This window comes from Geotrypetes seraphini, chromosome 3, assembly GCF_902459505.1.
Source record: "Geotrypetes seraphini chromosome 3, aGeoSer1.1, whole genome shotgun sequence".
Taxonomy (NCBI): Eukaryota; Metazoa; Chordata; class Amphibia; order Gymnophiona; family Dermophiidae; genus Geotrypetes; species Geotrypetes seraphini.
In genome coordinates this window covers 226,410,121-226,434,402 of record NC_047086.1, presented here as the reverse complement: position 1 = coordinate 226,434,402, position 24,282 = coordinate 226,410,121, and the positions used below count along the sequence as shown (strand labels likewise).

Here is a 24,282-nt window from a genome sequence, read left to right as displayed (position 1 = left end):
TAGTGAAAGCAAAATTATTTAACAATTATTTTATTTTAATATAGAATGAAGAACAAATTGTGGTATTTTGAATTTGCCACCTCTGAGACTATTTTTTCCACGTGTAAAAAACTTAAGGATTGTATAAACATTGAGGTGAGTTATTGTTTATTTGTTTGTGTTTTTTTTTCTAGTGATACACAAAAAAAGAGTAATCGTCAATGGGTTCCCACAGAGGACCAACCTGTACACAATGGCACTTGCTAACGAACAATTATTTAAATAATAACTTAATTAATTTGTGAAACGGGGTGTCCTCAGTGTGAAAGATCAGCGAAGGGAGAAAATTCTCCAGCGCTTAACACAACGGGGCGCGGGTCAAGAACCCCTACCCGCACACCATCACTGGACACCACGTGTGTTCAAAACAATTCATAAGTGTTCAAATTTAAATACTGCAATGAATAAATAGTAGGATTTCTCTTCTTCTTTTCTTCTTTTAAATATCTTTTTTGTGACGCACATATAGGGGGGATAATGTAATGTAATGTAATGTAATGTAATGTAATTTATTTCTTATATACCGCTACATCCGTTAGGTTCTAAGCGGTTTACAGAAAATATACATTAAGATTAGAAATAAGAAAGGTACTTGAAAAATTCCCTTACTGTCCCGAAGGCTCACAATCTAACTAAAGTACCTGGAGGGTAATAGAAGGTAGAAGAGAATAATGAAAATAATGAAAATAATGAAAATAATTTCTACATAATATGTTATAATATGTTATAAAATATGTAATGTATGAATGAAAAGTAATAGAAGGGTGGGGGGAGGGAGAGGGGATAAAAAAAAATATTTAGAATATGATGTATTAGATATAAAATGTTATTGTGTATTTATCAATTGTAATTTAATATTTTGTACACTTTATGTAAAATTTGAAAATTAAAAATAATATATGAAAAGTAATAGAAGGGTGGGGGGAGGGAGAGGGGGGAAAAATATATTTAGAAATATGATGTATTAGATATAAAAGTGATATTCTGTATTCATCAATGGTATTTTAGTATTTTGTACACTTTATGTAAAATTTGAAAATAAAAAATAATAAGGAAAAAAAAATAAACAGTGATATTTAAAATGCATAAATCACTCAAGTGCAATTTGTAAAGCAGGAAGTCCCACTGAAAGAACCTCCCAGCCAACTCCTTACAAAAACTCAGCATTTAGCTTGAAAGTTCATCCGTTGGTCAGTAATCAAGCGAGGAAAGCAGTGTTCTTACATAACCTCAAAAGCCAGGTCCTGGTTGTGAGGTTATATAAGAACACTGCTTTCCTCGCTTGATTACTGACCAACTAGTGAACTTTCAAGCTAAGTGCTGAGTTTTTGTAAGGAGTTGGCTGGGAGGTTCTTTCAGTGGGACTTCCTGCTTTACAAATTGCACTTGAGTGATTTATGAATTTTAAATATCACTGTTTAATTTGAACACTTATGAATTGTTTTGAGCACATGTGAGGTGTCCAGTGATGGTGTGCTGGTAGGGGTTCTTGACCCCATGCCCTGTTGTGTTAAGCGCTGGAGAATTGTCTCCCTTCGCTGATCCTTCACACTGAGGACACCCCATTTCACAAATTAATTAAGCTATTATTTCATTAGCAAGTGCCATTGTGTACAGATTGGTCCCCTGTGGGAACCCATTGATGATTACTGTTTTTTTTGTGTATCTTTATAAGCATCTATAGCAGTTATTACTTGGAAAGTGTGGGTTGTGTTATTCTAGTACACACATTCGGTGCTTCATTCAGAGCTGTTAAATTCTCTTTCTTACCCAGTACTCCTTCACCATTCCCTGTAGTGCTGCTTACTGTAAGAGGCTAGAACCACAGGAGCTGTGAAGTCTAGTGGTGAAGTGAGGGGGGGACCACCCAGGGTGTGGTCTTCCTCGGGGCATCAACACCCCTCCTCCTCTGCGCTCCCTTCCCACTTCTCCCCCTTCACCTTACCTTTTTAACTTCAGCACGAGCAGCGACAAGCTTGCGGCCCACGTCGTTTTTGGCACTTTCTCTGGCGTCACTTCCAGGAGGAAGTGACATTAGAGAGCTCTGAAGCGGACATGGGCAGCAAGTTCGTTGCTGCTCACATCAAAGTTAAAAAGGTATGAGAAAGGGGCATGGACGCGCATGCATGGTAGGGAGGAGTGGGGAAGAGGGCTGGAGAGGGGCACCATTGCCCTGGATGCTGGTCACCCTTGCTACGCCACTGGTGAAGTCCTCTATATTCAGCAGTCCTTCAAGTTTCAAGTTTATTTAAAATGTTTTATACCACTTAATCAAACTTCTAGGCAGTGTAGACTCCCCTACAGCAACCCAACCTGAACCCAACTCTGGGGCACACCCAGCCACTTGAGGCTTCAGCATTTAAAATAAAATAAATATGCATGAGAGAGATTTGCATGCACTGTCACCTATGTAGGCAAATCTATCTCATGCGTTCATTGTGGATATCCTGAAAACCTGACCTGCTGGGTGTGTCCCGAGCACTGGTTTGAGACTGAGAGCCACTGCTCTACAGCACCTCCTGCTGAGTGAGGCTAGGCCTGCAGGAGCTGTGAGTCCCTTAGAAGCTCCAGCACCATTCTTTATAGCAGTTTCTACTATGCAAGATTCGAACTGTGGAGGTGGTGAGCTCTGCCAGAGATGATGTACCTACATCACTCCCTACAGTGCCTCCTGGTGGCAGAGGCTGCCATTGTAGTAGCTATGAGATCCTTCCCCGTAGCCAGTGCTCATGCACCATTTCTTACCATGCTTCTTACCGGGAGAGACAGTGACTAGATCTGTGAACTGCCTTTGTCTCTTTTGTGCCAGAGCTTGTTACATGAATGAGTGGGCTGCTTATTATTTTTTATTATTTTTAAATCTTTATTCATTTTTTCATCTTACAACAAGTGTATCAAGAAATAACATTTGAACTTAAAAACATCACTTGATATTCTATTACAATCAACTTAAATTAATGAAATTATAACCCCCTCCCTCCTATCCCTCCCATATCATATATATTATATAATATAATCTTTCCTATTAATCCTAACATCTAATAAAGAATCAGAAACCCCCCATCCCTATCCCATCATTTCAATTGTATTATTAAGGGAAAATGTTAACTACTCATTACAATAATCTGTTAATGGTCCCCAAACATCTCAAAATTTACTAAAATATCCTTTCTGTGTGGCTAATGTTCTTTCCATTTTATATAGATGACATAAAGAATTCCACCTAAAACTGTAATTTAATCTGCTTCAATTTTTCCAATTAAATGTAATCTGTTGAATGGCAACTCCTGTCATAATAAGTAAAAGCTTATTGTTTTTTTAATAAATCTGACTCTTCACTCTCATTGACATGCTAAATAAAATAATATCATATGTTAAAGCCACCGGATTTTCTAATAACCTATTTATTTGGCCCCATATTGATTTCCAAAAAGCCAAAATAAATGGACAATAGAATAATAGATGATCTAAAGTCCCAGTTTGGAGATGACAATGCCAACATCTATTAGACTTAGAGCGATCTAATTTTTGTAAACGAACAGGGGTCAAAAATGCTCTATGTAACAGAAAAAAACAAGTTTGTCTCATAGATGCAGATACTGTACATCTCATCCTCCAAGACCAAATTCGTGGCCATTGAGATGCAGTAATTTGATGCTTAATCTCAATACTCCAAATGTCCCGAAGACCAGTTTTTTTGGGTTTTTTACTCATAAATCCAGATATCAATTTATACCACTGTGTGGCCTGGTGTCCCAAGAAGTCCACCTGAAAGCATAAGAATTCCAAACTGTATTGATTTATTGATTTTTTATTTTTTTTATTTTTTATTTTTTTTATTTTTTTTTTTTAAATTTATTTATCATTTTCAAACTTATATCAAGCATATTAACTTGTACAGAAAGAAGTTAAACATGAGAACAAATTCCATCAAGTAGACATTACAACATCAGAGAAGAGAAAAAATATATGTTAACTTTACTCAAGTCCTACAATAGGATCCAAGATTAACAAAATGCGAGAAAATAAGGCGGGAGAGGAGACAAGATGGCGTTTGGAGCAGGACGCTAAGAGGAGCACTCCCATCTCTAAGGCTTAATTTTTGGTTAAAAATCTTTCTGCGAACTCATCTCCATGCCGAAGAGAAGGGGGAAACAGAGGGGTGTCCCTCCACCTACCTCTGGATCCTCGACGCCGAGACAGACTGTAATTACTGACTTTACAGTCTTACCTTCCATGTCGGGCGTTTCTGCTGTTGCTATGAGCCGGGAAGCTCATAGCCTGGACAGCGAGATGTCTCTCTCGCTGAGCCCGCGAGGACCGCATACCCCTCCCAAACCTGGGGAAACGTCGGCGGAGCAGAGCATGCAAGAGGGCTCTCCCGGTGTAAGGAGAGAGGCATGTTCGTTTGCCGCGATTAACCCGGAAGTGGTTACAACTACACTGACCTCAGTGTTGGAGGTGCAGCGTTCAGGGAGTGAGGAGCCTTTGGCAGCGAACGGTGGTGAGGTTGAAGGAGCCCAGAGTTTTTCTCTTGGGGCAGAAGCTACAGAAAATCTGGCTGCTATTACCTCCCTCAAGCCGTTGGTGAGACCACAGGCAGTAACACTGGAATCCATCTGGACTGCAATAGAGAATCTACACCTGGTATGCACTAATTTTGTTGCTATTTCCATGAATTCTACCACTAGGATAAGTTCTTTAGAGACTTCTATTCAACAACATCAAGTGGATCTTAAAAATTTAGAAAAAGTAACAACTGAGACTAAGAATTTGCTTACTAAACAAATGTCAGACAAAATGATGATCTTGAGGAAGATTGAAAACTTAGAAAACCAACAAAAAAATTTGAATTTGAGAATCCTTAACTTTCCGGTTGCTAAGTTTATGCCGCCTCAAGAACTGTTTAAGAATTTCATGTTGACTGTATTAAATATTCCAGAAGTAAGTCTTCCTCCGACACAAAGAATCTACTATTTAAAACAAATGCAAAAGGAAAAAGTAGTGGAAGCTGAAAAAACACAATTGGATGTTTCAGCCATTTTGCAATCATCTGATATTGAAATTCAGGGGCGGGCAACATTATTAGTCTCTTTGGTATTTTTACAAGATAAAGAAATGTTGTTGAAATTGTATTTTAATTTGAAACAGGTCACCTATTTAGGTGAAAGGATATATATATTTCCGGATGTCTCTAAATGGACACAATCTAGGAGGAAAGAATTTTTGAATTATCGATCAAAGGTGATTGCCTTGGGGGCAGTGTTCCAGTTAAGATTTCCCTGTAAATGTTTTATCTCCTATCAAGGGAGTAGATATATTTTCTTTGAACCTGCCCAATTAGGTTTTTTCCTGGAGGGTAAAGAAATCTCTAAACAGTCCGAATGAAACAGGTTATTAATGCGGTATTAATTAATGGATAGGATAACATCTTACCTGCTCTATTTCCTAATTTGTGATTTTCTTGGGTATATGTTCCCCTTTCCCGAGGGGCTTTATTTAATTTTGTCTCTTCTCCTCTAATTGTGGACTGTATTTGATGACTGTTTTCATTGTTCATTTTTTGTTTCTTAGTTTTTCTAACTAAGAAAGATATATAATTTTTGTATTTCCTTTAACATCTTTGTATGGGATGTAATAATAAAATGATAAATAAAAAAAAAAAAAAAAAAAAAAAAAAATGCGAGAAAATAAGAAAATAGTCAAGGATATAAAACTGTAGGGCTGAGAGCTAATGCCTAAATTGATCTAAAGAGCTAATGATGTTCTTCTTCAAACGAGATAATGCCAAGAAATTAGTTAACAAAGGGTTCAAAGAAAACATACTTAATTTCACGGTGATGCACTATACACTTGCAAGGGAGCCTTAAGTAAAATGTAGCCCCTAAAGCTAAAACACCTGGCTTCAAAAGAAGAAATTCACGTTGGCGCTACTGCGTCTCACATGAGAGGTTGGGAAACATCTGAATTTTAAATCCATGAAATTCTTTTTGCCTATTTTAGAAGAATAGTCTCAAAATCCATGCTTTATCTGGCTGAAGAGCCACCGTTAAGATTAAAGTCGCTGGAATTGCCGCTATATTGATTATTAAGATTTTTCCATTCGGGGAACCCCGCCTGAATGGCCTGCTTCAGTTGCAATTATCTAAAACTCTGATTTATTAAGACCAAATTTATGTTACAACTGTGAAAAGTCATGCAGCTTACCATTAGATATAATATCCTCTAAAGTATACCTGCCATTACCCATTGATTCCAGATGATCTTAAATCCACCAATTTGAATCTTGGAGTTAAGCCGGTCAGTCTAGAGGAGGTATGTAGGCAGATTGATAGGCTTAAGAGCGATAAATCCCCGGGACCAGATGGCATCCATCTGAGGGTCATCAAGGAACTGAAAGTGACCATAGCTGAACTGCTTCAACTAATAGCCAATCTGTCGATCAAATCGGGAAAGATTCCGGAAGACTGGAAGGTGGCGAATGTTACACTGATCTTCAAGAAAGGTTCGAGGGGAGATCCGGGGAACTACAGACCGGTGAGTCTGACCTCGGTACCGGAAAAGATGGTAGAGTCACTGATAAAGGACATCATTGATCACCTTGATGGACACAGGCTGATGAGGACCAGTCAGCACGGTTTTAGCAAAGACAGATCATGTTTGACGAACTTGCTGCACTTCTTTGAGGGAGTAAACAGACAGATAGACAAGGGCGATCCAGTCGACATTGTATATCTGGATTTTCAGAAGGCATTCGACAAGGTTCCACATAAACGACTACTTCGGAAAATTGCAAGCCATGGAATTGAGGGTGAAATACTCACGTGGATTAAAAACTGGCTGGAGCATAGGAAACAGAGAGTGGGGGTAAATGGACAATACTTGGACTGGAAGAGCGTCACCAGTGGGGTGCTGCAGGGCTCGGTGCTTGGACCCGCGCTCTTTAACATCTTTATAAATGATCTGGACATAGGTACAACGAGCGAGGTGATTAAATTTGCGGATGATACGAAGTTATTCAGAGTAGTAAAGACGCAGGGGGATTGCAAAGATCTGCAACGTGACATAATCAAGCTCGAGGAATGGGCATCGACATGGCAGATGAGGTTCAACGTGGATAAGTGTAAAGTAATGCATGTCGGTAACAAAAATCTCATGCATGAATACAGGATGTCCGGGGCGGTACTTGGAGAGACCTCCCAGGAAAGGGACTTGGGAGTTCTGATCGACAAGTCGATGAAGCCGTCCACACAATGTGCGGCGGCAGCAAAAAGGGCAAACAGAATGCTAGGAATGATAAAGAAGGGGATCATGAACAGATCAGAGAAGGTTATCATGCCGCTGTACCGGGCCATGGTACGCCCTTACCTGGAGTACTGCGTCCAGCACTGGTCGCCGTACATGAAGAAGGACACGGATCGAATACAGAGGGCGAACGACTGGCTGCGAGGATGGTGCAAGGAGATGAACTTCGGGTTTCTGCACCATGGAGAAGCATTGCAAGGACTACAGGGACACGACGGGCTACACCTAACCAGAAGAGGGAAGAATGTCCTTGGACACTGCCTAGCCCGCCTACTCCACAGGGCTTTAAACTAGGTAAGTCGGGGGAGGGTACAGGCACAAACAACATACCAGGCGAACTAAAATGCCAATACATTTTTGAGGCTGAGGAAAGTAGTCACCGAAATTCTGGGTCAGGGGTGAGTGCACACACTTTTGAGTCGGGAATAGGGTTACATCATATTTATGGGTCACATTGTAATTCCGGGTCTAGGGGGAGTACACACTGTAGTTCTGGGTATATGGGGAGTACACATTGTGGTTCTGAGCCTCAGGAAAGCACAAATAACACAAACAATGTTAAAGGTGTTCAAATAGCTCAAGTAGGAATATCCCCACTGAGACGTAACAAAAATATAACATGGAGGGCTATGTACGTCAACGCACACAATTTAGGAAACAAGATCCTGGAATTGGAAACAGAAATAAGGAATGCCGACCTGGATGTGGTGGCGATATCCGAAACCTGGCTCACAGACTCCCACGGGTGGGACATGGTCATACCGGGTTACAACTTGCTTCCCCGGGACAGAGAGGGTAGGATGGGAGGGGGTGTAGCATTATATACTAAAGATGACATTAAGGTCACGAGAATCTCAGATGTCCAGTATACTGGGGAATCCCTTTGGGTTAATTTGGCTTGTATCTTGGCGTAATTTACAGACCCCCAAGACAACAGGATGACCTGGATATGGAAATAATCGAAGATATAGAAAATATCACCTTGCGTGGGGACACAGTATTGCTAGGTGACTTCAACATGCCTGATGTGGATTGGGTTACACTTACCTCTGCTTCCGGCAGCAGCAGGAGGCTATTAAACGCTATGAAAGGAGCAAGCCTCAGGCAACTGGTGTTGGAACCGACAAGGGATCAGGCAATACTGGACCTGATACTTACCAATGGAGAAAGTGTCACAGAGGTCTCGGTGGGCGACACATTGGCCTCCAGTGACCACAACATGGTATGGTTCAATATCAGGAACGGTTTCACTAAATCTACTACACTAACCAAAGTCCTCAAATTCAAGGACACAAATTTCAAAGAAATGGGAGACTTCGTTCACCAGGCGCTACAAAGCCAAGAAGAAACCGATAACGTGGAAGACATGTGGTCGACTTTGAAAGCAACAAACCGCTATGTAAAATCAGTAAGGAAATGGCGAAGGAACAATAAGCCACAGTGGTTTACTGCGGAGATCTCAGACCTGATCAAGGAGAAGAAAAAAGCATTCATCTCTTACAAACAATCAGGGAAGCAGGACTCTAGAGCAGACTACCTGACCAAATCAAAAGCCGTCAAAACAGCAGTCAGGGAGGCTAAATTCCTCATGGAGGAGTCTCTAGCAAAGAACATCCAGAAGGGAGATAAATCCTTCTTCAGGTATATCAGTGATAGAAGAAAAAACTCAGGCGGGATTGTACGTCTTAGGAAACCAGACGGAGACTATGTGGAAAAGGATTCGGAAAAAGCCCAACTATTAAATGAATACTTCTGCTCAGTCTTCACCCAAGAAGCGCCAGGGCTCGGCCCTCAGCTACAGACAAGGGTTGGCTCAGTTGACCCGTTTAGTAACTTTGAGTTTACGCCCAGCAGTGTCTACGGTGAGCTGTCAAAGCTCAAGGTTAACAAAGCAACGGGGCCGGACAACCTGCACCCCAGGGTGCTTAGGGAGCTGAGTGATGTCTTGGCGGAGCCACTGTCCGCGCTCTTCAACCTCTCCCTTAGTACAGGCAGCATCCCGTTGGACTGGAGGACGGCTAACGTCATTCCACTCCACAAGAAAGGCTCAAAGATGGAGACAGCAAACTACAGACCAGTGAGTCTAACATCGATAGTGAGCAAACTAATGGAAACTCTAATCAAACACCAATTAGATAAGATCCTGGATGAGGAGAATCTACGAGATCCCTGACAACATGGATTTACTAAGGGGAGATCCTGCCAATCCAACCTGATCAGCTTCTTTGACTGGGTGACAGGGAAGCTGGATATTGGGGAGTCCCTGGACATCGTGTACCTGGACTTTAGCAAAGCATTCGATAGCGTACCACACCGCAGGTTACTGAGCAAGATGAGTTCTATAGGATTAGGTAACACATTGACGAAATGGTTTGGGAGCTGGCTTGGAGGTAGGCTCCAAAGGGTGGTGGTGAACGGCACCCCCTCCGAAATGATGGAGGTGATTAGTGGAGTACCACAGGGCTCAGTCTTGGGCCCAATCCTATTCAACATCTTTATAAGAGACTTGGCAGAAGGGCTTCGAGGTAAAATAACATTATTCGCCGATGACGCCAAACTGAGTAATGTAGTGGGCAAATGCACAACAAACGAAGATTCAATGCCCGACAACATGATGCAGGACCTACTCCTACTGGAGCGATGGTCTAGGACATGGCAACTCAACTTCAATGCCAAAAAATGCAAAGTTATGCACCTGGGCAGCCAGAATCCATGCAAGTCTTATACCCTTAATGGCGAGATCCTAGCAAAAACGGTAGCAGAACGAGACTTGGGGGTAATCGTCAGTGAGGACATGAAGTCTGCCAATCAAGTGGAGCAGGCTTCGTCTAAGGCAAGACAAATCATGGGCTGCATACGAAGGGGTTTCGTCAGTCGTAAGGCGGAAGTCATTATGCCATTGTATAGATCCATGGTGAGGCCCCACCTGGAATATTATGTGCAATTCTGGAGGCCGCATTATCGCAAGGATGTGCTGAGACTGGAGTCGGTGCAAAGAATGGCCACCCGGATGGTCTCGGGACTCAAGGATCTACCATACGAAAAACGGCTTGACAAATTGCAGCTATACTCGCTCGAGGAGTGCAGAGAGAGGGGAGACATGATCGAGACGTTCAAGTATCTTACGGGCCGCATCGAGGCGGAGGAAGATATCTTCTTTTTCAAGGGTCCCACGACAACAAGGGGGCATCCGTTGAAAATCAGGGGCGGGAAACTACGAGGTGACACCAGGAAATTCTTTTTCACTGAAAGAGTGGTTGATCACTGGAATAGTCTTCCACTACAGGTGATTGAGGCCAGCAGCGTGCCTGATTTTAAGGCCAAATGGGATCGGCACATGGGATCTATTCACAGGGCAAAGGTAGGGGAGGGACATTAAGGTGGGCAGACTAGATGGGCCGTGGGCCCTTATCTGCCGTCTATTTCTATGTTTCTATGTTACTACTCGAAAGGGTCCAGAGAAGAGCGACTAAGATGGTTAAGGGGCTGGAGGAGCTGGGTCTCTTCTCTCTCGAACAGAGGAGATTGAGAGGGGACATGATCGAAACATTCAAGGTACTGAAGGGGATAGACTTAGTAGATAAGGACAGGTTGTTCACCCTCTCCAAGGTAGGAAGAACAAGAGGGCACTCTCTAAAGTTGAAAGGGGATAGATTCCGTACAAACGTAAGGAAGTTCTTCTTCACACAGAGAGTGGTAGAAAGCTGGAACGCTCTTCCAGAGGCTGTTATAGGGGAAAACACCCTCCAAGGATTCAAGACAAAGTTAGACAAGTTTCTGCTGAACATTGTTTCTTCCAGCGTAGTTTTTATCCAAATGCCTAAATACTTTATTCCATCTTCTTTCCACATAAAGGGAAACGAGTCAAATAAACCTTTTGTACAATGCACATTAAGTGGGAGAATTTCTGATTTGCTCCAATTTATCTTATATCCTGAAAATTTTCCCAATTTCTCTATCAATTCAAGTAAACATGGAATGGTTGTTTCAGGATTTCTCAAATGAAGCAGTATATCATCTGCATAAGCAGAGACTTTATATTCACGTTCTGAATAAGGAATACCCGGGATCTCCTTCACTTGTTGAATAGCTAGCAACAAGGGTTCCAATACAATATCATATAAATAAATAAATTATAAAACTAAAATATTTATATAAAATACATATTTTAATCAAAATAGAAAATTATTCAATTATATAAGCATATTAACTTATTATGATTAATGAATAATGAAATGTTTTACAATGAATTTATCATTAAAAATATTGAAAGGAAAATTTGTTATTGTTATATTGAGAATAAGACTTAAAAATGAAATATATTAATTTATTATAAAAACAATATTTTAATTCTATGTAAGAAGATTATAATTTTATGAAATATATACAAGAAAATAATTTGATTATTGAAGGGATTAATTAATAAAATAGGTGTCTATTATAAAATTTTTATTTAATTCAATTATTCAGTCATATTAACTGATTATGGAAAAATAAGGAATTAAGTAATTGATTGGTAGATAATTAATAAAATAGGAATTTATTATAAAACTTATTTATTGATATAAAATGTATATTTTATTCAATTATTCATTCTAATTAATTTATAATGAAGATGATCTAAGAAAATGATTGAAATGCATTATTATTAATATTAATATTTTTATAAAAATGGATATATTTAATTTACATGATGAATAACAGATATATAAAGAATAAGAGCTATATTTGTAATATGTTTATTTAATAAGAATATTATATTACATGTATGCATGATATTGAATTTAATTTTATGAATCAAATATATATAATTCTCAGTAAATTTATAAAATTTTATAGATTAAATGGATATAATTTTCAATTATATAAGGGTGGAAGTATAAAGAATGTATTGAATTTAGAAATATGTTTTTAAATAATATAATGAATTATTAGTTGCCTGGGGATGGAGTTTTAGGTTTTGCATGACCAATGCGTGTTCCAAATCAGAATATGATAATGGGTGGGGGGGGAGGGAAAATAATGGGTGGGATAGGAGATAAATTTTTATTGAATGTGCTAGGAACTAATCTTGTAAATTATCATAGAATATTGGTTAAAACATAATTATTAATTAGATGGATATAAAAATGTATTCGCTGAATGTCAATGGTTTAAATCATCCTATTAAGAAGAAGAAATTATTATCGTTCCTTAAAAATCAAAATGCGGACATTTACTTCATTCAAGAGACCCATCTTTCGGAAATTGAATCAAAAAAATTATCTGGAGGATGGATTTCTAAATGTTTATTTGCACCGGCTTTAAAGAAAAAAGCTGGAGTGGCTGTTCTAATAAACAAAAAATGTAATGCAGATTTTAAATTAATTAATTATGATCCCTTAGGTAGATGGGTACATATCGAAATGGTTCTGGGAAATACAACCCTGAATTTATTCAATTTATATGCTCCTAATACGAATCAAATGGAGTTTTTTAAACAAATTCAACAATTACTTTTACCACTGGCTACATCTAATTTAATAGTAGCAGGGGATTTCAATGCTGTAATGGATCCGATTTTGGATAAAAAACCAAGTAAAGTTATGAAATCATTAGGCTTAGATAATTTGATACTATCTTGTGATTTAGTAGATATATGGCGAATTCTTCATTTTAATGAACAGGAATTTTCTTTTTGTTCTCAGGTCCATAAATCTTTTTCACGAATTGATTATATATTTGTTTCTAATAATATAGCGCAGCGTGTACTAAAAGCAATAATTGATCCCATTATAATTTCAGATCATGCTGGTGTGTGGATTAATCTTCAAAATTATGATGTTGAAAACTTTGATTCAATATGGAGATTTAATAATGATTTACTAGCGGATTCAAAATTTCTTGAAGATTTTAAAATAAAAATGCAAGAATTCTTTCAATTTAATGAATCAGATACTATTAATGCTGAGATCTTATGGGACGCTTTTAAAGCAACTATGAGAGGAAATATTATTTCATACTCAACATTTATTAATAAACAAAAAAAAAAACAATTTCTTGAAATAGGAAAACAAATTAAATTATTAGAAAATAAATTAATTGAGAAATGGGAAAATAATACATTACAAGAAATATTAAAATTAAAAGTTAAATATAATGAGATTTCTTCTCAAATTGTGAGGAAAGACATTTTCAATAAACAAGTACAATATTATGGAAATTCAAATAAAGCGGGGAAATTATTAGCAAATTTTCTTAAAGTAAAGAAAAGAAAATCTAAGATTATTGCAATCAAAGATACACAAGGTAACACACATACCAACACAAAAGATATTATAACACAATTTCTTGATTTTTATAAAGAATTATATACTTCCAATTATTATAAAAATAAAGAACAAGATGGATTAACTTTTTTAAATTCATATATTGGACCAAATATTCCAGATCATATAAAAGGAAGTTTAGAAGAACCTATATCTTTAAAAGAGTTAGAAACAGCATTGAAGTCTCTTAGAGTTGGATCCGCTCCAGGTGGAGATGGGTATACTGTTGAATTTTATAAATATTTCCAAAATATCATATTACCACATCTGTTAAATTTGTATCAATATCAAATAAAGAATGAAAATATTTCTGGTACTATGGCAGAATCGATAATTATAGTCTTACCAAAACCAAACAAAGATCCTACTCTGGTATCAAATTACAGGCCTATTTCATTATTGAATGTGGATAACAAATTAATGGCTAAAGTATTAGCATTAAGATTGGCAAAAGCTCTTCCTTTCATTATTGATGTACATCAAACAGGATTTATTGCTAAAAGACATTCATCAAATAATACTAGATTAGCATTCCACTCATTAAATTTAGCAAAAAATATAAATGATCCAGCTTTTTTAATATCTTTAGATGCAGAAAAAGCCTTTGATAGAGTGGAATGGAATTTTATATACCAAGCTTTACAATGGTTTGGTATAGGATCCGGTTTTATTAAAATGATTCAGACATTGTATAGCTCTCCTGGAGCAAGATTATATATTAACAATAATTTATCAAATAGATTTAACTTGCATAGGGGAGTTAGACAAGGATGCCCTTTGTCTCCTTTACTTTTTGATATTGTCCTAGAACCTTTATTAATTGCAATAAACAAAACTAAGGGGATAAAGGGAATATCATTTACCAGTTTTGAATTTAAATTATCTGCATATGCAGATGATATATTATTATATTTAAGAGAACCGGAAACTACTATTCCATGTATACTTAATTTAATAGAAAAATATGGTACTTTTTCTGGATATAAAATTAATTGGAACAAATCTGAAATTCTCCCAATAAATGTTCATTGTACCAAAGGATTATTTGACCCATATTCATTTATTTGGAAAGAGGATGGAATAAAATACTTAGGAATTATGATCAAAAATACAATTGAAGATACAATCAAAGAGAATGAAAAACTTTTATTGAAAAAAATAACAGAAATGTGTGAGCAATGGAATCCACTGCATCTTTCTTGGTGGGGAAGAATTCAAACAATTAAAATGATGATATTGCCTGTGGTTTGTTACCAAATGAGTATGATTCCAATATTTTTTCAGGGGTCATTTTATAAAAAACTTAACAATGTTCTTACAAAATTTGTTTGGTGTGGGAAAAGACCAAGAATCGCTTTAGTATCATTACAAAGACCAATTATGGAAGGGGGGGTAAATTTTCCAAATTTTTATAGGTATCATCAAGCCTATATTTTAAGACAGGGTATGTATTGGATCCTCCCAGACCTTTTAGAAAATGTACCAGATTGGCTGTATTTAGAATGGCGGCTCCTGTTCCCTTTATATCCAGAACAGTTAATAACTATAACAATGCCTAAAAGATACAAAGACCACAGAATTTTATTTGACACTTGGAAAACATTGAGATACATCAGTAATCTGTCACCAGAACCTATTGCTAAATCTCTAAATCAATCAATATGGATAAACTCCAGGATCAGAATTGGCGGATTTAAAATCGTCTGGAAACAATGGATAAATGCAGGAATACGAACATTGAATGATGTCATATCAGAAGGATCACTGCTTAGTTTTTCACAATTGCAAAATAAATTTGGATTAAATAAAACACAATATTTTAAATGGATGCAATTGAAGCAGGCCATTCAGGTAGGGTTCCCTGAATGGAAAAATCTAAATAATCAATATAGTCTACAGGTTCTATGTTTCCAGGCGGATTTTTTGGGTCACCAAGCCGCAAAATGGTACAAATTGATATACGGATTTTTAAATAAAAAAAAGAAAACAGGTCTTAGGGATATTTGGAGTATTGAGATTGGTCAGACAATTTCTGAGTCTCAATGGCCACGATTTTGGTCCTGGAGATTAAGATCTACAAAGTCAGCATCTATGAATCAAACATGGTTGTTCTTATTACATAGAGTGTTCTGGACCCCAACGCGCCTGCAAAAAATAGATAGTACTAGATCTAATAGATGCTGGCATTGTAAATTGGAAATAGGGACGTTAGATCATTTAATCTTTTTCTGTCCCTGTGTAAACGCATTTTGGAATTCAATTTGGCCCCAAATTAATAAGTTACTAGAGAATTATGTAGGACTCTCATATGACACCATATTATTTGGCACTGCAATGAGAACTAAGAGTCCGATATCAGCAAATAATAATAAGCTATTACTAATACTAACAGGAGTCGCCATGCAACAAATTACTCAAAATTGGAAAGATTATACCAAATTAAATTATACGTTCTGGTGGAATTCTGTCTGTCATATTTATAAAATGGAAAAAATATTAGCGTTACAACAAGGGAATCTTCTTAATTTCAAGAAAATTTGGCAACCATTGACAAATTATTCTAATGATTAGTTTTCTTAGCACAATGATAAAAATTATATATGATTGGGGTGGGATTTGAATAATTAATGGAAACATATTATATAAAAAGGGGGAGGGATTTATATTTTTATGTTATTGTATAATCTTTATCATATTATATTTTAAATACTATGAAGTATTAATGATAATATTCTAGATATGTAATAATTAATAATATTTTTTATGATTCAAACATTGTAAGAATGGAAAATTTATAAATAAAAATTTAAAAAAAAAAAAAGCAAAGGAGACAAGGGACAACCTCATCTAACCCCCCTCTGTAAATTAAAGCGATCTGAAAAGTTATTATTAATATATAATCTAGCAGCAGGGGAACTATACAAGGTTTGAATCATTTGTATAAATCCTGAACCTATTCCAAACCATTCCATAGCCTGTTACATGAAAGTCCATTCTACTCGATCAAAGGCTTTCTCTGCATTTAAGGATTATTTTTTATTCTTAATAAATTTTTATTCAAAATTTTAATACAAGAATATAACATCAAGCACTGAGGCAAGAAACAGTACAACAAAGAGGCATAAACGAAAAGATACCCAAAATAACTCTCCATGCCCCCAGTGCCATCCAATACAACCCCACCTCATTAAAAAAAATGATCGTCCAGTACAATATTATTACCCCCAAATCCCCCCTTTCCCTCAACACCATGAGAACTCCTCTTCAGCGGGCACCCTCTTGTTTCTGCAGAGTGCCCCTGTACCACCACAACCCCCACCCCCACCACTAAACTAAATACAGAGAAGAGAAAAAAGTCTTCCACCAAGTCCATTGTTGTTGTTCAAAATGTCCAGAATGTGTAGCAGCCAGACATTCCATCTGTGCCATCTGACAGAGCTTCAGATTCCATTCCGCCCCTGTTGGTGCCGCTTTACTTTTCCAGTGCCTCGCAATAAGGCATTTGGCAGCTGCCAAGCCCATACAAATCAATTTAGTTTGCCAGGGAGAACTCCTGATATTATGAACTCCCAGGAGACAACTTTGTGGCCAAAATTGCACGGGGTCCTGAACCCAGTGAGTTAAAGCAGAAGTGGCATGTAACCAAAATAATTTTATAGCATTATATTCCCACCATATGTGAAAAAAGGATCCCGCACTCTTTCCACATCTCCAACACGCATTTAAGTACCTGAGGGTACATAGTACTCAGACGCTATGGGGTAAGGTATCAGCACATGAAGATTTTATAGGCATTTTCCTGCACAAGTATACAGTGAGATGCTTTCTGAACCTCAAGTCTAGACAAATCTGTGTCCACTCTTTTCCTGTAAATACATAATGCAAATCGGCTTCCCACTGCTGGTGAAAAGGATATGTAATTCTATCCCGCCCTCTAAAATACCGGTATAGGATCGAGATGGGCCGTGGCACTTTCCCCAAGAGAACCCAAAGATTTTCTAAATGCTCTGTAGCCTGAGGTGCGGCAGAGCGGGCTTATTTTATGATACATAAGCAAGGGCAGACTGTCAAGGATCTGGACCTCCAGGCGCCAAGGATCATGGGCCCCTAATCCCCTATCCAAAATGATTAAACTAGATGGACCCTAGGGGAGAGTGAGCCCCCTAAGGCACTGCCATATTGTCCCAGTGGTCAGTCTGTCCCTGTACAGAAGTCGCAAAGCTCATTTAAAGTGGGTTCAGTTTGAACTAGGATCTTAAGGATGCAGGAGAGAGCTGCTGGGCGAAAAAGAATTATTTTTAAGACACTTGTGCTTGTGTTCAAAGTCATCTATTATGGGATTCCCTGGTATTTGTCGCAGGTTATGACAATTTACCGACCACTTAGAACGTTGAGGTCCGCGGGTGCAATGCAACTGTCGGTGATGGACTTCTCAAAAGTGCACTATGAGAATACGAGAGCTTCTGCTTTTTCCATCATAGGAGTAACTCTGTGGAGCAAGTTTACTGGACCCCAAAGAGCTCTCGCTGATATTCAAAAGTTGAAGAAAATGCTTAAGACTATACTCTTTGTAGAAGCATTGTAATGAATGACGATTCTTGTTCACTCTGGTTCTGGATTGCTATATAATAGAGTGCTGTGAATAAATTGTTCTTACTGAATGATTTGAAATGTTTATTGAATGTGTAGATTTTGTTTTTTGCATGTTTTTAGTTATTTTATGAATGTTATTTGTAAGCCGCCTAGTAATAGGCGGTTGAAAAATTTGTTAAATAAATAAAGTCATGAGAACAACGAGGAAAGAGTTTGGTTTAGGAGTATAGCCTCATTCTGTTATCTTCTTCTTCTGCTCTCAGTGCTGCGGGATTCCCCTGGATCTCAGTAGCTTGTCATTGGAAGGCATTGCCGTCCTGAACATTCCCAGCATGCATGGTGGTTCTAATCTCTGGGGAGAGACAAAGAAATCTCTAGGGGAGGCACGGAAACCCACCCACCAGTGTCTGCCTGAAGTGATCACCAATCCCGAGACTCTCAAGTCATGCGTTCAAGGTGAGAACAGTCATGGATTGATGTGAGTTAAGTAGGATCTAGGAAGGGGAGGTTGGGACTGGGAATGAGAGGGGGACATCCTCTATTGGGCAGCCTCAGATTCCTAATTCCCCTCAGTTCATATTCACCGCAAAGAGAATGTTCAGGTACATTTCTTATTTCCGTGCCTTCTCATCTCATCAAAATCCTGGTGACTGTAGTTTCATCCTTGCCCTGGTTCCCCATTTCTTTTGCTGGAAGCATGAACGAGGTCTGATTTCCTGGCTAAACTGGAGGCACTCACATCTCCTCCCTCTTTTCTAGACCTGAGTGATAAACGATTGGAAGTTGTTGGTCTTGAAGGTGTTATTGAGATGGGACAGATTTATACGGGATTGAAGAGTGCTGGCAAACGACTGGCAAAGTGCTCGGGGATTATCATCCGGTAAGTGCTGCTCTCTCTACTGCATACTGGTTCACTTCTGCTTTCTCAAAAATGTCCAGCATGATTGACAGAGAACTAAACCAGAATTTTACCATTCACCAGGAGACTCAAAACTCATAGTTTCAACTGTTCTTTAGTGCAAAGAAATTAAATGGGAAATTAAAGTGAAAATGCAGATGAACCAGGAGTGCAGTCCCAAGCAGCAGAGTCTCTCATTTCAGTTAATCCTTCAGGCCAAGTTACTGGGCTGTGTTGCTGAATGCACTATGCAATGTGAGGTACAATACAGGATGTGATAAAAAGACAATGCAGGCTAAGGAGCTAATGAGAGGCAGGATCAGGGCTGGCTGCAGGGCTAAAGTACAAAATGGAGATTGACTTTCCTTGCACACAGTGGGAGGAGCCAGAAACCAGGGCCAATGAGAGAAAGTCATATGATAGTGGACAGTGGAGGGACCAGACAAGTCCTGCTGAGTGTGAGCAGGGGAAGCCAATGAGCTTAGAGTTGTAACTAGCAGGCGGTAAGACAACTTCTTCACTTCTTCCTCCATATTCATGGATCCAGCACTCGCGGTTTCGCTTATTCGTGATTTTTCGTTGGCTGGCTCCACCCCCTAAATTACATCATCCAATCACCCAATATAAAAATTTTGCAAACCCCAAACCCACGTACAGGCAGTGCCGACTCCACCGAGCTTGAGAAATGGAACACCAAAGCCTGTTTGACAGTCAGGGTCCTTGCCCAATGGGAGAGGCAGAGGGTTTCCAAAAATCCCGTCCGGCCAATGGGAGGGCTGGGATGCAGCGCATGGGTGGGCGCTGCGGGTCCGGGGTTTAGGTTGCGGATCAGGCTGTATGCGCCTTGGTTTATCAGGTTAATGGCAGCACAGCCAGAGTGTGGACTGCAATGAGACAGAAAGTCGGGCTTCTCTCATCACTGGGAATTTAAAGTGGCCGCAGCAACCTGTATGTGGAAAGAGGGAGGGCTTGTCAGCGTGGTGCAACAGGAGCACTGCTTAGAGCCGGTGCCTCCAGGAGTGAGCCTCAGCATGCAGCAAGTAAGGCTTTCAAGTGCGAGCCTGCAGCTGCTTCCGATCTGCCCACTTCTCCCTTTCAGCTCAATCTCGGCACTCTATGTGAGCCTTTCTGCCCTGTGGAGCCTGCTAGCTGTTATTTGTGGTTTTTCCGTATTCGCGGGTTAGTCAATCCCCTAATCACTGCGAATACGGAGGGAGAAATGTAATTCACTAAATGCAAAACAGCCCCACATACACACAAACTGGGGGCAGGTTTCTCAGCTGCAGTGATACTGTTGAGTTCTTCCGTGGTGGGAGAGGAGGTGAATGTGTATTGACTTAAGTATGAATGTCATGTGGGTAGGTTCTTCTCCCAAAATGAACATCTGGAAGCCGTGGCGTAGTGAAGATGAGAGGCACCCCTCCCCCTTCCCCCCCCCTTTTCGCTCCTTCTTGTTCCCTGTACCTTTTAACTTCTCCGATGTGAGCAGCATACCTGCGTCGGTGTCAGCCCGCCCTTTGCTGTCACTTCCTAGGTGCGGGAGTGATGTCGGAGAGAGCGCCGATGCTGACAGCAATATTGCTTGTGCCGGAGAGTTAAAAAAGGAACGGGGGAAGGCAAGGGGCATGTGCCTGCAGCAGGAGGAGGAGCAGGGAGGGCGGAGAGGAGGAGGGGTATCGCCCCCCCCCCTTACTATGCCTCTGTCTGGAAGCTCCTTTGAAGAGCTCCTCATGTGTACCATGGGAAATGTATGTTCAGACTGCCATTTCTGGAGGAGAATTCTATCTGGCACCTATTTCTCTGCTTGTAATGCTTTCATTACCGCTGTTTCCCAGGACACTCAAGCACCTCCCCATGCAGATCGATGGAGAGCCCTGGATGCAGCCACCATGCACGGTAAGAGCCTTTCACCTTAAGCCCTCTGAGATACAGAGGAGGCTGTCTACTGACTTCATGATCTATTGGGGGAGCCTGTCCGCTGGGACCAACATCTCTTGCCTTCTGTTCTTAGGTTCTGTGAGGGGAATCTTGCCATCTGGGCTCAAAATCTCTCACGACTCAAACTTATCATTCCTGCAGCATTAATAGCTATATGCAGCACTGTACAGATACAGGGGGATCATGCATGTTGGGCTCATATCTTACACATTTTAAGTGCATCAGTCCTTTGTAATAGGGCTTCCCTGTTCTCGTAATGTAATATTTCTTTTTCTGGAATGAGGTAACGCCATGTTATAGCTTAATCTGCTATTATCCAAACAAAGGGCTAACATACCATGTTGCTAGGCTATCACAAGGGATGGGCAAGAAGGGTGCCAAGCAGGGAGCAGAAGGAGGGCCCCTGTTACCACACTGCCCTTTTGAGTCAGTCTGGAAGGCTGCAAGCATGTCAGCCCAAAAGTGAAGGGTAGGGTTGCCAGATTTCCTTTCGGAAAATCCGGACCTCTAGCCATGCCCCCAGGCCCGCCTAGTTACGCCTGCCCCAAGCCCGCCCTATCCCTACCCCCTGCTGCCTGCATTGCCAGGGAGGAAGTCCGCGCATGCGCAGACACTACATGACATCATCACGTAGTGTCCGTGCATGCACGGACTTCCTCCCTGCCCAACACGGCTTTTCAAAACCCGGACAAAGTGCTGGGTTTTGAAAGGCCGTCCGAACCCCTGGATATGTCCTCAAAAGGAGGACATGTCCTGGGAAATCCAGACGTCTGGTAACCCTAGTGAAGGGGGGAAAGCAGAAAACTGTTTTGCCCAGTGACTGCCCTCCCCCATCCATAGATCTCCTGTACTATCTTGTCTTAAACACCTGAAGAAGAGTTTATTAGTGAATCTAAATTTTAAAAAAAACAATTAATGTGTCTCTTCCTTTATCCTGAAAACTTCTTTTTCAGATTAAAATATTCCACAAGAACCAGGCTCCCATGCTAATGGCTCCTCCCCCACGGTCTTCCAGCTTCTTCTCCCTCAAATAAGGCAATAAGGTTCTGTTTCCTGCTACTTCACTTTCACCAAGAATGGAACAGCCTGTATCCAATTATTATTCTGAAGATCTGCCCCTGGCAAGAGTTGAGACCCTTCCCTCAGCCCCAGGAACTCTGCCCCTGGAAGGAGCTGGGATCTGACCTTGGAAGGAGTTGGGATCCTCCCTACACAAGCAATGGAAAAAGAGGCAGCAGCTGTAATTTTTGCAAAGTGGATGTTCTGATTTTAAATTCCATTTGGAGACTTGCCGTGGTTTAGAAGGACACCACTCTTCAAATTCACAGCCATCGAGAAAATGTAGCTGGCCGTGCTCCTCCCAGCCTGTCCTTCCCATTTATACACACCTTTTCCCTTTCCTCCTCCAGATACACACATTCTGCTGTAGGCTCTGTCACTTTCAGCTTACTGGTAATAAGTTTTGACCCTTCTATTTGGGTTTTCACATGTACATAGAGCATTCAGCGAGGGAGGGGGGCATTGCTGTCAGTCACAGATCATCCATGAACTTCAACCCAGTGGAGCTCCAGACTAGCCCTAGTTATCTCATTTCTTCTGGACAGCAATGCTTAAATTTTACATTAGTGTGTGGGATGGGGATAGTTGGATGGAAAATGCCTTCCAGTGTGAAACGAGTGTTATTCTGATGTACTTTGGGCTTGAAATATCTTGTGTTTTCCTGCCTTTAAAATACTGATATCAGCCACTCATGAACCTCATTCCAGGTCTAGGAAACACCATGTATGCTTCATGAACAGGAATTACAAACACATTTCTTACAATAACCATCTAATAATTTATTTCTGCATTCCAGCTTGAATGCATACATTACATATAGAATGGCTGAATTTTACTGCTTTCTTGTAGAATGTTGAGCTCTGCCCCCTTGACTGCCCCAAATCTTGACCTAACTAAAACATATAAGTGTGGTAATATAGCAGCTTACTTGGCCAAATGTAATCCTTTAACCCTTTCAGGACCATAAGGATCGTAGGCCAATTTTTGTGGTTTTGACGACATTTTTATGGTAAAAAGGGCTTGCAGATGCCAAAAAATTGATTTTTTTTGTGAAATATCATTATTTTTATTTAAAAAATCACACTTCTGGCTTATGGACAGTGTGGCAAGTGAATCTTCTCGTCAATCTGGCAACGACGCTAATGAATGAATGTCGGAACCAGTTTGTTTACATAAAGGCAGTATCATATGGAATCCGTACATATCAAATTTAGAACTGTAGATTATCCCAATCAAAATTTATAGGATTTTAAAGTTATGGGACAAATATGTCCCTTGGTCCTGAAAGGGCTAAAGTTCCAGTCATTTTTTTCCCAAAAGCACTGTATATGGGTGACACCTGCTCTGACCACATGGATGCTTGTGTATTTTAGGCCCAGTAAGTATCCACAAGATGTTAGCATGCATGTGATTTCAAGAATGAGGGCTCTGCATCCAAACTTGACCCTGGAACTTTAGTAGGTTTGAGCACGAAGAGCACAGCTGGTCCTGTATCTTTCTGTCCCCAATACCATCTGAAGCCATAATTTCACTGGTAAAACGACCCATAGTGCCTGTGTTTGACCTATGAGTAAGAGAAGTGTCCAGCAGAGATATGAAAGGAAGCCTTTTGCAATTAATTCAAGACTGTGTATTTCCAAAAATCTTGTAAGATCTCTCTCTTTGCCCCCTTCTAGCTGGGAGTCATTTCATGTCGTACCAAAACCAAAATGTTCTGTTTAAAGCACAGAGCTGACTGAAACAAGCAGCTGTAAACTTTAATCTAAAAATGGGGTGGGGTGGGGGAGATCCTCAGTTTTCAAACCCCTACACTTCAAAGGGAAAACAAATGAACAGTTACAATCAAAGACCCAAAACCCCCTATAATAATTAATACAGAATATTGTAAAACTCAGCCAACCAGTACAAAAATAGTTTAAAGCAACATTCCCAAAGTTTATAAACAGTAATGTTCATTCTATTGTCCCACAATATTCTTTAAATGTAAATGCCAATCCCAACCCCCCAAAAAATATATTTTCAATGAAAAACATATGAGGAATATTCATTTATCTCATCAAAACAGGAAAATCCTTTTTTTCCCCCCATTTTTGGGTTAAAGTTTATAGCCGATTGTTTTAGCCAGTATGTAATTCACTCAGG

General features: G+C 39.7%; 1 protein-coding gene across 6 annotated transcripts in view; it reads left to right on the top strand.

The window, feature by feature from the left end:
• Positions 1–23,164, top strand: part of DGKA (diacylglycerol kinase alpha) — a 281,663-nt gene extending 258,499 nt beyond the window's left edge. For 3 of the 6 annotated variants that reach the window (XM_033937009.1, XM_033937011.1, XM_033937014.1), the window contains 5 exons: positions 45–135; positions 18,509–18,701; positions 19,005–19,125; positions 20,979–21,039; positions 22,035–23,163. In XM_033937009.1, coding sequence (XP_033792900.1) covers positions 45–135; positions 18,509–18,701; positions 19,005–19,125; positions 20,979–21,039; positions 22,035–22,115 — 547 coding nt within the window. In that variant the 3' untranslated portion in view covers positions 22,116–23,163. Of the gene's footprint in view, positions 1–44; positions 136–18,508; positions 18,702–19,004; positions 19,126–20,978; positions 21,040–22,034 lie in introns of all 6 variants that reach the window. The other 3 variants (XM_033937013.1, XM_033937012.1, XM_033937010.1) reach the window with 2 other exon arrangements.
• The last annotated feature ends 1,118 nt before the right edge of the window (positions 23,165–24,282 follow it).